The sequence below is a fragment of the Aotus nancymaae genome, unplaced genomic scaffold (assembly GCF_030222135.1).
Source record: "Aotus nancymaae isolate 86718 unplaced genomic scaffold, 86718_ANA_hifiasm-v0.15.2.pri h1tg000018l, whole genome shotgun sequence".
Lineage (NCBI taxonomy): Eukaryota > Metazoa > Chordata > Mammalia > Primates > Aotidae > Aotus > Aotus nancymaae.
In genome coordinates this window covers 17,439,687-17,453,559 of record NW_026988430.1, presented here as the reverse complement: position 1 = coordinate 17,453,559, position 13,873 = coordinate 17,439,687, and the positions used below count along the sequence as shown (strand labels likewise).

The 13,873-nt window shown below is 42.2% G+C and overlaps 1 protein-coding gene and 1 long non-coding RNA gene across 7 annotated transcripts in view; one reads left to right on the top strand and one right to left on the bottom strand.

Moving 5' to 3' along the window:
• The window catches only part of LOC135275760 (uncharacterized), a 126,404-nt gene that overhangs the window by 89,076 nt on the left and 23,455 nt on the right, over positions 1-13,873 (top strand). The window lies entirely within an intron of this gene.
• The window catches only part of PIK3R6 (phosphoinositide-3-kinase regulatory subunit 6), a 66,279-nt gene that overhangs the window by 38,890 nt on the left and 13,516 nt on the right, over positions 1-13,873 (bottom strand). For 4 of the 6 annotated variants that reach the window (XM_012457579.2, XM_012457580.2, XM_021674724.2 and 1 more), the window contains one exon: positions 8,204-8,305. In XM_012457579.2, coding sequence (XP_012313002.2) covers positions 8,204-8,216 — 13 coding nt within the window. In that variant the 5' untranslated portion in view covers positions 8,217-8,305. Of the gene's footprint in view, positions 1-237; positions 372-621; positions 720-8,203; positions 8,306-13,873 lie in introns of all 6 variants that reach the window. The other 2 variants (XM_064378320.1, XM_064378321.1) reach the window with 1 other exon arrangement.

The following is a 13,873-nucleotide window of genomic DNA, read 5'->3' as shown; positions in this document are numbered from 1 at the left end:
TAATGCATGCTAGAAAATACATACATATACATATAAACTATTAGGTTGGTGCAAAAGTCACTGCAGTTTTTGCCATTATTTTTAATAGTTCCTCAATCCATGCATGAAGCTAAAACTTATTTATTTTTTTTATTTATTTTCTGAATCCTACAGAACCCTGTCTTTTCTGGTAGTCTCCCACTCAAGTATAAAGCTAAAATCTTAAAGTCCACTTAAAGAAATGTATCAGTTACATACCAGGACAAGTGGTAACAAAGACTCTCTCCTTGACCAGACCTTCCTCAGGCTTCTCTTAGCCCTCTTCTTGATTAGGCCTCAACCTTGGCTCCTGTCCCGTCTTTGGCCTGCCCATCCCAGTTTTAGCAAGAATCCTGCCAGATGAGTTTAGGTTGGAATCCGTCACTGTTAATATCTGCTGAAGCCCTTCATCCCTCACCTTTGATATAAAAGAACTTGACCCACATCAGCCTGGTATGGTGGCTCAACACCTGTAATCCCAGCACTTTGGGAAGCCGAGGTGGGCGGATCACGAGGTCAAGAGATGGAGACCAACCTGGCCAACATGGTGAAACCCCATCTCTACTAAAAATACAAAAATTATCTGGACGTGGTGGCACGCACCTGTAGTCCTGGCTACTTGGGAGACTGAGGCAGGAGAATCACTTGAACCTGGGAGGTGGAGGTGGCAGTGAGCCGAGATCGAGCCACAGCACTCTAGCCTGGCAACAGAATGAGACTCCATCTCAAAAACAAAACAAAAAACAAAAAAAGAATTTGACCCTCCTCTAGCAAGAATCCTGTTAGCTCAGTTTAGCAAGAATACCCCGACCCTTGATGTCTCCTCTTAGGAATTTTCCATCCACTGATTCCCTCACACTGCCCATGGGCTTCAAATCCCCAACTGGCTTTTCCTTATTTCAAGTTGAGCCTACTCTCTCTTTCCTACGGCAATAGTCTTGGATAAGTCTTCCTTACCATTTTAATAAGTGTTGGAATAAATTTTTTCTTTACCATGGAAAAAAAAAATCCCAGAAAAGTGGTACAAGAATAAGCACCTGACATTTGGGAATTGTGGTAGCTGTGAGAATCTACCTTGCTGATCTCCCGCTATAATGGACCTGGGTCCGCAGCCACTGTGCTGTTGCAGTGGTTTGGATATTTGATCCTCCAAATCTCATGTTGAAATTTGGTCCCCAGTGTTGGAGGTGGGGCCTAATGGGAAGTGTTTGGGTTATGGAGGTGGATGCCTCATGAATGCCATCCTCGCAGTAGTGAATTCTTGTTCTATTCGTTCCCCTGAGAACTGGTTGTTAAAAAGAGGCTGGCACCTTCCCCCTCCTCTTGCTTCCTCTCTCAGCATGTGATCTGCCCACACTCGCTCCCCTTCCACCAGGAGTGGAAGATTCCTGAGCCCCTTATCAGAAGCAGATGCTGGAACCCTGCTTCTTGTACAGAACAGCGAGCCAAATAAACCTCTTTTCTTTCTAAATTACCCAGCTGCAGGTTTTTTTTTTTTCTTTTGAGACAGAGTCTCATTTTATCACCCAGGCTGGAGTGTAATGGCATGGTCTCTGCTCACTGCAACTTTTGTCTCTAGGTTCAAATGATTATCCTGCCTCAGCCTCCAGAGTAGCTGGGAATACAGGCGCCTGCTGCCACGCCTGGCTAATTTTTTTTAGTAGAGATGGGGTTTCACTATGTTGACCAGGCTGGTCTCAAACTCCTGACCTCATGATCTGCCTGCCTCAGCCCCCCAAAGTGCTAGGATTATAGGTGTGAGCCACTGCACCTGGCAGGTATTCTTTTATATTATAGCAATGCAAACAGACTAAGACAGCTGTGAAATCCATCACTTTCTGCTGAGCCACACTTCCCAGCCAATACAGAGTACAGCAGGGGTTCTAAAGCAGGCCCCTCCCCAAGAGACACTCAAGCTTCTCCAATTGCCCTGCTGAGCTCTTCTTGGACTCCCATCAGTCCAAGGCATTTCCACTGATCTTCTTCCTTTTCTCCTTCATTTGGAGTCAAATTTGCACCAGGGTCTGACAGCTGCTCCCCCAGACCCCTCTCCATTTCTATCACACAAGTGTTTCCCCAAATAAATCCTTGAACTTGGTGTTTGTTTCTTGGCAGAGCCAGACTCAGATAGGAAGTATGGAAAACACTCCTCACACAATAAATTCCTCTTTGCAATTAGCTTCCACTAAGAATTTGCCATTATAGGTGAGTGCGGATTCTCTAGTTGTCAGACAACACAAACCATGTGCTGCAAGGGTTCCTCTTTGACTTGGCTATCATAAAACTTACAGTCAGATTTGGGCCCCAGCCTCAAAAATTAGCTCCTCTCAAGTGACAGAGATCTCTCTTTTGGGCTCCTTTTTGGTGCTCCTGCTTTCTGTTCTATTTAATCTATATCTGAATTGCCTCAGATTCCTTTGGAAGTAAGTAGAATGGTGATAACAAATTTAAAAATCAGCAGATTGCAGTCCAGGAGTTAAACACTTTTAGGCCAAGCCACCATATGTGTTGGTGCTCATGGTCTGGCCCTTCCTCAGACCCATGCAAAGCCCATGGGGGCCACATCCCTGAAGCCCCCACTTACTTCCTGGCTCTCACATGTCCCCTGTGGGACACTTGTGCCTGGCAAGGCCTGATCCTGAATCTTCTCCAGGATGAGAGTGGACAGGGTGTTACAGCTGCATCTAAGCATCTGATCCCTCTGCTGGCCAGAGCAGCATCTCCCCAAACTGTCAAGGAAATCATTTAGCTTGGCAAGAAGGTTGGTTACAGTCTTTCCTCCATTTGTGCATTTCCACCTTGCATGAAGATTTAATGAGTTAATGCAGAATGAGTTATTAGAAAATTAGCTGGTGCTAAGTCTTCTTTCTTTTTCCTCCCTCCCTCTTGTCTCTCCCTCCCTTCCTTCCTTTTTTCCTTCCTTCCTTCTCTTTCTTTTCTCTCTTCCGCCGTATACTGCACAGAAAGACTGAAAACTGTGACAAATGTGATTTCCTCCCTTTCCCCTCATCAGAAGTGCAGCCAAGCCTTTGTCTTCTGAGCCCCAGGTCCCCTTGCTTTGCAAGGGAAGTTGGGTTTTTATGTTTCACAGAAAAATAGAGAGGTTGCCAGTAGCCCTGGGAGGCCACTTCAAATAAATTTTGTTTTTGAATATCTGGGTAGCTAGAACAAACTCTCAGGCTTGGGTCCACATCTGGCTTGCTGTGTGTTTTGTTTGGGCTTGTATCGTGTGTCTTAAAAACAAAAAAACAATGAATTAGCTGCCAACGTTGACAAGTCAGGAGATTTTGCATAACAGTTTGGGTTTCTGGCATCTCTTGAAAATCTGGCAATCTGTTCTCTTGAACACTGGGCCTGCATTCTTCTCACATGTTACAACCATAGGGGGTGGAGTCACACAGCTTCTCTAGGTCTTTGCAGTTCCCCATGCCTCGGTTTCACTCATTTACATCCTCTGCCTGGCCCCTGGAGGCACTTGAATTTGAGGTTCATGGCAAGCTGATTGAGCCAATCAAGGTGGATTGTCTAAAAGGTGCAGAGGAAGGCTAATACATTTAAAGAGGAGAGTGGTCCAGCCCAAGGGTGGAGGCTGGATTCCCTAAGACTATGAGGGCACAAGGGATATATAGGGTTCCAGGGAATGAGGAAAATCAGACCTGCTGGGACAAAGCTTACCAGTGGTGGCAAAGATTAGATGAGGATGGCTAAGCACTGAACCCTGTGCCTCTGATGCCACAGCAAAGGTCTACCTAGCCATCTTCACTAGAGCATGAGAATGTCCCCCAAAGCAGGCTCTATCTCCCTCTGGACCTTGCAAGCCTGGCCAAGCAGTTCTGGTGGCTGCAGTCACCGTGGACAGGAGACCACAGCCTTTTCCCACTACCTAGACTTTTTAAACCCTGAGCTTCTCACAAACTCCCACGGAGGGGGAAGCACTCCAAGAGAATGATGCTAGAATTCATCCTAACCTTGCAAAATGAGAGGTTGAAGCTGGTTTTCATTTGATTAAATGAAAGAAAGAAATGGGATATTTCCTGTGTCTCAAGTGACTCAGCATTGTTCATATATGATATGCAGGTCTAACATCCTTGATGACTCCGAACAGTCAATTAGATAAATGGCATCCATTATTATGATCCTCCTCTGCATTCAGGAATGTGGGATATTACTAATTAGGTATTATTATTATTAATTATTTATTTATTTAAAATAAATTTTAACTTTTAGGTTCAGGAGTTACATACACAGGTTTGTTACCTTGGTATACTAATTGTTACTGAGGTTTGTAGTATGGATGATCACATCACCTAGGTACTGTGAGGAGTACTATTACTAGTAATAGTCAATTGTCAATTTTTGTTTTTGTTGCAATTGCTTTTGAGGACTTAGTCATAAATTATTTCCCAAGGTCGATGCCTAGAATGGTGTTTCCTAGGATTCGTATAGTTTGAGGTGTTACATTTAAATCTTTAATCTATCTTGAGTTAATTTTTGTATATGGGGAAGGGTAGTGGTTCAGTTTCATTCTTCCGCATATGGCTAGCCAGTTATCCCAGCACCATTTATTGAATAGAGAGTCCTTTCCCCATTGCTTATTTTTGCCAACTTTGTTAAAGATCAGATGGCTGTAGGTATGTACCTTTATTTCTGGGTTCTCTATTCTATTCCATTGTTCATATGCCTATTTTTATACTCGTACCATGCTGTTTTGGTTACTGTGGCCTTGTAGTTTGAAGTTAGGTAATGTGATGCCTCCAGCTTGGTTCTTGTTACTTAGGATTGCTTTGGCTATTCGGGCCCTTTTTTGGTTCCATATGAATTTTAGAATAGTCTTTTTCTAGTTCTGTGAAAAATGACATTGGTAGTTTGATAGAAATAGCATTGAATCTGTAGATTGCTTTGGGTGGTATGGACATTTTAACGATATTGATTCTTCCAATTCATGAGCGTTGGAATGGTTTTCCATTTGTTCATGTCATCTATAATTTCTCTTTAGCAGTGTTTTGTTGCTCTTCTTGTAAAGATATTTCACCTCCTTGAATACCTAACATTTAAACAGCACTTGAAAAGTGTACACACAGAGAGTTTTCCACAAATGTGGCAAGGTGATGGTATGTGCTTACCAAACCAAGTTCATTTTTGTCACCTAGAGACAGCAAGACTACGTTTCCCAAACTCCCCTGCAGTTAGAGAAAAGTGATGTGACTACATTCTGGCCAATGGAATGTGGTGGAAGTAATGTAAGTCACTTGCAGGCCTGTGTTCCCTGCACTGTCCTCCATACTCCTCTTCACATTCCACAGTGACCTTGAGAGACACATGTTGAAGGTGATGGTGCCACAAGAGGGAATAAGTCTCAGTGCCTGCTTGAAGCCCACAATGGACTGTGGGGACAGGGAGAATAAACATGTGTTGTGTTAATCCTCTGACATTTGGGCCCATTTGTTAAAGCAGCTACTATTCTCTGACTGACTCATGGATATGCAAAGTGTTTTCCAATGTCTTATCTCACTTGATTCTGACAAGCACCCTGTGAGTTTGGCAGGACAAATACTGTTCTCCCTGTTTGATAGATTCCAGGCCTAGAGCCGTTACCTTTGTCACATATTGCCTCTCCAACCATAGAAAGTCACCCTTAGAGGGCCCCAGCACACAGATGCACCTCTTCCAACCTGCACCTGATTCTCCTTACCCCTATCCTATATAAAGGCTCAGATCGTTTGGAAAACCTTTGCAATCTTACCCCTGTTTGCAGGCATGGCAAAATAACAATAGCCTTGGTGCCCCTGGAATACTGCTCTTCTGTATACACCAAAATAAGTATTTTACTTCTCAGGTATCTCTCTTCTTAACTGTAGGATGGGAGAACTCTAAGAGCTGTGGGAAGGTGGGGAGTGTTAAAAACAATCATAAGCCCAGCACTTTGGGAGCTAAGGCGGGTGAATCACGAGGTCAAGAGTTCAAAACCAGCCTGGCCAACATAATGAAGCTCCGCCTCTACCAGAAATACAAAAAATTAGCCAGGCCTGGTGGTTAGTGCCTGTAATCCCAGCTACTCGGGAGGCTGACGCAGGAGAATCACTTGAACCCAGGAGGTGGAGGTTGCAGTGAACCGAGATTGTGCCATTGCACTCCAGCCTGGGCAACAAGAGTGAAAACTCTGTCTCAAGAAAAAAAAAAAATCATAATGTGGGAAGACCTCTGGTCATGATGGGAGAACTCCCCTTCTGAGTTGTCAGGGCAATCATCCTAATTTGGGGATGTTTCCTTTTACTCATTGGATTTGGGAGTCATCTGCCATACCTTTGGTGGGGGGAAGTCAGTGGTTTCACCTGCCCAGTGTCCCTCCCAGCTCATTTCAGTCTTGGTGGGACTGTGACCCAGGTGCCCTACTTAGCTTTAGCCTTGGCGTGGGCACAGGACCAAGTTGCCCATGGACTGACATTCTCTGTCTCTGTTTCTCTCAGACAGCCTTGTGCAGAGAATGCCCAGGAGGGAAGGACACCTGGTGTGCCCTCCAAGGACACTGTCTATCTTTCTCTGTCCTGGTGGCAAGGCTACCGTCCCCTGCCCTTTCTGGTGTCTGGTGCTTCAGCTTTTCCTTTGATGCTTGGCCACATTTTTAAAAAATTAAAATGGCCACATCAGTTTTTATTGCTTATATACAAATAAACCTTTATTGGTGCTTCTATACAATACACCTCTTTTCCTAAAAGACAGCATGGCACGTATTACTGTTATAAAATGAGTGCAAAGTAAGTTGGTTTTGAAATACCTTCATGTGTCAATTAACTACGAGGATATGTCATGAGAAATATGTCTTGCGGCAATTTCATCATTGTATGACCATCATAGAGCACACTTACAGAAACCTAGATAGCATAGCCTACTACACACCTAGGTTACAAACCGACACAGCATGTTACTGCACTAAGTACTGTAGGCAATTATAACACAGTGGTACTTGTGTGTCTAAATGTATCTAAACATAGAAAAACTACAGTAAAAATATGGTACTCTCCTATGGGACCGCTGCTTTTTTTTAAGGTTTGTTGTTGACCAAAACATTGGCATTATGCAGTGCCTGACTGTATTTTGATTTTCACGGTGCTTCCCTATCCCAAGCCTCTCACCCCAAACCCCAGCTGGTTAAAGATGACCCAGAATATTATAACACCAGGATTCACTGGGGTTGCCTGACTCCATGGTGCTGCTTCTGATTGGACGAGGCTCTCTGAGGATGGATGGATGGATGGATGTCAAAATAATTTATGTCACAGGAATGTTAACAACTGAGACGCTGACCCTGCCTAGGGGTTGCCCTTCCCCTCCCCAGGGCAGGGATCTTTAGGGGAATTGGTGTCTCTGCTTGGTGGCCTAAGGTGTGATCTTTGGCTTTCCCAGTGACCATTAGATGATGCACATCTTGGTGGGGGCTGGTCATCTTTCCTTGTTGTCCCAAGTTGACATAGGGTGAAGAGTCCAGGCTTTGGAATCAGACAGACTAGGCTCCAGTTCTGGCCTTGCCACTTACTAGCTGTGTGGCTTTGAGCAAATTATATAACCTCTCTGAGACTCAGTTTCCCTTTCAGAAAAATGAGGATAATCATAGTGCTAGCCCTACCTCACAGAATCCTTCTGGCATTTGTGTGAGGCAATCTGTCATGAAATCATTAAGCCCAGACACGGGAGCTAGATTGCTGGGTTTCACTCCTGATTTGACCACTCAGTAGCTATGTGACTGGGGGAAAAGTACCTGCCCTTGGCATGCCTCAGAAGGGAAACTCCTTCTGTGAAATGAGAGTAATAATACCTATTTTAGGAGATTAACAAAGACTAAATGAGTTAATATTTGTCAAGAGCTTTTATCCCTCCTCAATCCATTGCAAGTGCCATATAGGCTTTTGTTAAATAGTCACAAGTATTTGACAATAAATCTTGGCTATTCTTATCATCATTCCCATTGTCAAGCTCAGTGTCCAGCAAGCAGCTGGGGCCTCATACAAGTGTGTAGATGTCCAACTCTCAAGATGATCTCACATTTAGACAGGATCCCTGAATTGGGGTCTTGCAGCCTATCTACGTGCAGGGTGTCCTGCCAGCTCTGGAGTCATCCTCACTGATGAGAAGAGCCTTTCCCACTCGGTAGCAGGCTCACTAGACCCCTTTCCCCCAAAATACTGACCTGAGCTTTCCATGGGAGCCTGTCGGGTGTGGGAAGAGGATGTGGTTGTCTCAGGCAGCAGAATGGAAAACAAATTGGTTGTTTTTCTGCACAGAGGTGGTTCTGCAAAATAAGAGGCAGTTAATTAGTGAAAGCAGTGGGAAGGTGCAGAAAGCAGTGGAGAAGCTCCTAGGGGACCTAGGCTTCTAGCACACTGGGGAGAAGTCTAAATGTATTTAAGAAAACTTAGAGCCAGGTGCAATGGCTCATGCCTGTAATCCCAGCACTTTGGGAGGCTGAGGAGGGTGGATCATTGAAGTTGGGAGTTCGAGACCAGCCTGGCCAACATGGTAAAACCCCGTCTCAACTGAAAATACAAAAAATTAGCTGGGTACGGTGGCGGGTGCCTGTAATCCCAGCTACTTGGGAGGCTGAGGCAGGAGAATCTCCTGAATCTGAGAGGCAGAGGTTACAGTGAGCTGAGATCACACCATTGCACTCCAGCCTGGGCAACAGAGCAAAACTCCATCAAAAAAAGAAAGAAGAAAGAAGGAAAAGAGAAAGAAAGAAGGAAGGAAGGAAGGAGGGAGGGAGGGAAGGAAGGAAGGAAGGAAGGAAGGGAGGGAGGGAAGTGAAATGAAACTTATATAATGCTTACTATGTGCCAGGCATCACTTTTCTAAGTGCTTAGGAAATACCAACTTTTTAATATTAATATTAAGCTTATGAGGCAGGTTCTATCTCTCACCCCTCCCCAGTTCTACAGATGGGGATACTGAAACACAGAGAGGTTAAATAACTATTCAAAGTCAAATAGCTGATGCGTAAGGAATGAGGACTTGAACTCAGACCATCTGGCTCTACAGCCCTGCCCTTAAGCATGACCTCTGGCTACCCCACTGTGACCCCAGTGGAAGGTCCTCCCAGAGTCTGCTCCCCAGAGCAATAAACCCAATGACTAGAAAGCAGAGAAACTCCAAACAAATCCAAGAGCTTGTTTTTTGGAGAGAAAGCAAACAAACAAACAAACATATAATTGGGAAAGCTAATCTAAAAAGAGATGACAAAGAGACAATATTAGAAATGATAAATGTCATATATATTTATTTATAGAAGGAAAGAAAACCTGAGTCCCCTGTGTCACACATGGTTTTCTAGGAAAATAAAAATGACTCAAAAGGCTCTAGAAGAGTTAGAAAAAATGCTTATATTAGTAACCAGTGAGGAAATAAAGACAGTTGTCAAAGAACTAGCTCTGAGGAAGTGATGTCTGGCTCAGATGGTTCTTCTGATAAGTTTTTTCAAACCTACAAAGAAAATGTCTCTGTCATTTAATCTGCTCCAAAACATGGAGAAAGAAGGAAAGATTCTCAGTTTATTGGACAAAGCCAGCTTAACCTTAATATCAAAATCTAATAAAGGTAGTTAAAAAAAAAATAGATCACACACTTCATACCCACTGGAATGAACATTTTATATATATCGGGGGAAAATAAAGCCAGAAAACAACAAGCACAGGCAAGGATGTGGAGAAATTGGATTTGTTTGGAGTTCTCCTGCTTTCTAGTCATTGGGTTTCTTGCTCTGGGGTGCAGACTCTGGGAGGATGTGGTGCATTGCTGGGTGGGAATTCAAAATTGCATCGCTGCTGTGGAAAATGGTATGGCATGTTCCTCAGAAAGTCAAGCAAAGAATTATCACATGATCTAGCAATTTCACTTCTAGGTAACTACCCAAAAGAGTTGAAAACAGGAACTCAAACAGACACTTGCACACCAGTATTAATAGAAGCATTATTCAAAAGAGCAAAATGGTAGAAGCAACTGAAATGTCCATCAACAGAGAAGCAATGAATGGATAAAAAAATATGTTGTATACGTATAGTGGAAAGTTATTCAGCCTTAAAAAGGGATACATTTAGATATATGCTACATCCTGGATGAACCTTGAAAACATTATGTTGCATGAAATAAGTCAGTCATAAAAGGACAAATATTGTGTGATTCCACTTATGTGAGATACCTAGAATAGGCAAATTCACAGAGACAGAGACAGCAAGTATGACAGAGGTTACCAGGGACTGGAGAAGGGATGAAAGGAGAATTATTGTTTAATGGGTACAGAGTCTGTGTTTGGAATGATAGGAAAGTTCTGGAAATGGATAGCGGTAATGGTTACACAGCATTGTGAATGTACTTATGCCACTGAATTATATACTTAAAAATGGTTAAGATGTTATATTATCTATATTTTACCAAAATAGAAAAATAGACCATGCTCACCTATAAATATTGATATAACATTGAAAAATAGATATCAACTGGCTGGGCGTGGTGGCTCATACCTGTAATCCCAGCTCTTTGGGAGTCTGAGGCAGGTGGATCACAAGGTCAGGAATTCAAGACCAGCCTGGCCAACATGGTGAAACTCCATCTCTACTAAAAATACAAAAATTAGCTGCCTATAATCCCACCTACCCGGGAGGCTGAAGCAGGAGAATCGCTTGAACCCGGGAGGCAGAGGTTGCAGTGAGTTGAGATCAAGCCACTGCACTCCAGCCTGGGCGACAGAGTGAGACTCCGTCTCAAAAAAAAAAAAAAAAAAAAAAAAAAAAAAATGGATATCAATTGAATTCAGCAATGCATTGTAATTATAATGTATTACAATTTCAGCCTACTGACAATCATAGAAATAAATGTTAAAATAAGAGTGGCAAAGAGTATGCCAAAAGATAATGACATTCAGTATTGGCAAGGATAGGATATGAGAAAATTTCCAGTCATACATAGTTGGTGAGAAGAGAAATTAGTGTAGCTTTTCTCGGGGATCGCTAGACAATAAGTATCAAAATTCAAAATGTTCATACTTTTTTGTCCAAGCAATTCCACTTGTAGAAACCTATCCGAAGGAAATATTGGACAAATGGATAAAAGATATGTACAACGATATTCATTAAAGCATTGTTAACAATAGAGAAGGCCAGGTGCAGTGGCTGACACCTGTAATCCCAGCACTTTTGGAGGCTGAGGCAGTTGGATCACCTGAGGACCCTGTGTCTACTAAAAATACAAAAATTAGCTAGGCATGGTGGTGGGTGCCTATAATCCCAGCTACTCTGGAGGCTGAGGCAGGAGAATCGCTTGGAGGTGGAAGTTGCAGTTAGCCAAGATCGTGTTACTGCACTCCAGCCTGGGTGACAGAGTGAGACTCCATCTCAAAAAACAAACAAACAAACAAAAAAAAACCCCAGAAAACCCGGAAAAAACATAAAGGTACCATTATAGAGTACCAAGTAAATAAATTAATTTGTGCAATAAAATACTATGCAGTTATAAAATTGTGTACATATATATTTGCTGAATTTGGAAGATACAATACCATTTACAATAGCTCTAAATGTTTTCTTTAAAATAAACACTTAAAGATAAATTTAGCAAAACATGCAGGATCTGTATGATGAAAACTACAAAATGCTGATTAAGTAAATCAGAGAAGATCTAAATAAATGGAGAGAAACTGTGTTCATTGTTTGGAAGACCCAGTGTAGTTAAAACATCAGTTCTCTCCAAAGTGATTTATATATTTAAGGTAATTCCAATAAAAATACCAGCAGGATTTTTTTTTTGTAGGTACACATAAGTCAATTCTAAAGTTCGTAGAGAAAGGCAGAGGAATTGAAATAGCCAAACAATTTTGAAAATGAATAATGAATAATGCCTGAATAATGCCTGAGGACTCACACTCCTTATTTTGAGAATTACTGTGAAGTTATTAGTGAAGGGCTAGAGATATAAATCAATGGAACAGAACAGAGAGTTTGGAAGTAGGCCCACACTGATATGGCTAATTGATTTTTGACAAAGTTGTAAAAGTGAGTCAATGGAGAAAGGAGTCTTTTCAACAAATGGTGATGGAACAGTTGATTATCAGTATGCAAAACAAGAAGCAAAACCTTGAGGTAAACCCCACACCTTACACAGAAATGAACTAAAAATGGACATAGATTTGAATGTAAAATGCAAAACAATAAACTTTTAGAAGAAAGCACAGGAGAAAACCCTTCCAACCTTATGTTAAGGAAAAAGTTATTAGATATAATACCAAAGCATGATCCATAAGAGGAAAAAAATGACAAATTAGACTTCATCAAAATGTAAAACTTTGGTTTTATGACAGATGCCTTTAACAAAATGAACAAACAGGCCAGGTGCAGTGGCTCACACCTGTAATCCCAGCATTTTGGGAGGACAAGGTGGGTGGATCACCTGAGATCAGGAAGGAGTTCAAGACCTGGCCAATATAGTGAAACCCCATCTCTAATAAAAATACAAAAATTCACTAGGTGTGATGGCGCATGCCTGTAATCCCAGCTACTTAGGAGGCTGAACCAGGAGAATTACTTGAACCCGGGCAGCAGAAGTTGCAGTGAGCCGAGATCGTGCCACTGCACTCCAGCCTGGGTGACAGAGCGAGACTCCATCTCAAAAAAGAAAAAAGAAAAAAAAACCCAACAAAACAAAATAAAATGAAAAAAAAAAAAAAAAAAAAAAAACCAAAGTACAGACTTAGAGAAAATATTTGTAAATCACATCTGACAACATATCTAGGATAAATAAATAACTCTCAAAACTCAACAGTAAGAAAGCAAATAATACTGCCCAAATGGGCAAAAGATCTAAATAAATACTTTACTAAAAAAGATATGTGGATGGCAAATAAACACATGAAAAAATGCTCGATGCTATCAGCAGTTTGGGAAAGGCAGATGAAAACCATGAGATATCACTATATGCCTATTAGAATGACTAAGATTTTAAAATGGGCAATAGGAAGTGCTGCAGAGCACATGGAGGAACTGGAATTCTCATACCTTATTGGTGAGAATGCAAAATGGCACAGCCGTTCCAGAAAACAGTTTGTCAATTTCTCATAAAGTTACGCATCACTTACAGTATGATCCTGTAATCCCACGCCTAACTATTTCCTCTAGAGGAATAAAAACTTATGTTCACACAAACACCTGCTCGTGGATATGTATAGCAGCTCTATTCAGAATTGCCCCAAACTGGAAACAACCCAAATGCCTTCAGTGGTTGCATGGTTGAGCAAACTGTGATACACCCACACAGTGGAATACTCTGCATTTAAAAGAGAACTATGTGCAGCAACATGCGTGAATCTCAGAGACTTTATGCTGAGTAAAGGCAGCCAGGCTCTAAAGCCTGTATGCTGTATGCTTCCATTTATATGGCATTCTAGAAAAGAAAAAAAAAATACAGGATCAGGAAACAGGTCAGTGTTATGAGAGGGCAGGGTAGGGAGAGGGGTTGACTACAGAGGAACTTTTTGGGGTGATGAAACAGCTCTGGGTCCTGATCGTGGTGATGGTCACATAAATCTACACGTGTTAAAACTCAGAACGATAAAGCAAAACATAGTCCATTTCCTGTATGTAAATTATATCATCATTATTATTTTAAGATGGAGTTTTTGCTCTGTTGCTCGGGCTTGAGTGCAATGGCATGATCTCTGCTCACTGCAACCTCTGCCTCCTGGGTTCAAGCGATTCTCCTGCCTCAGCCTCCTGAGTAGCTGGGATTACAGGTGCCCCCCACCATGCCCAGCTAATTTTTGTATTTTTAGTAGAGATGGAGTTTCACCATGTTGCCCAGGCTGGTCTCGAACTCCTGA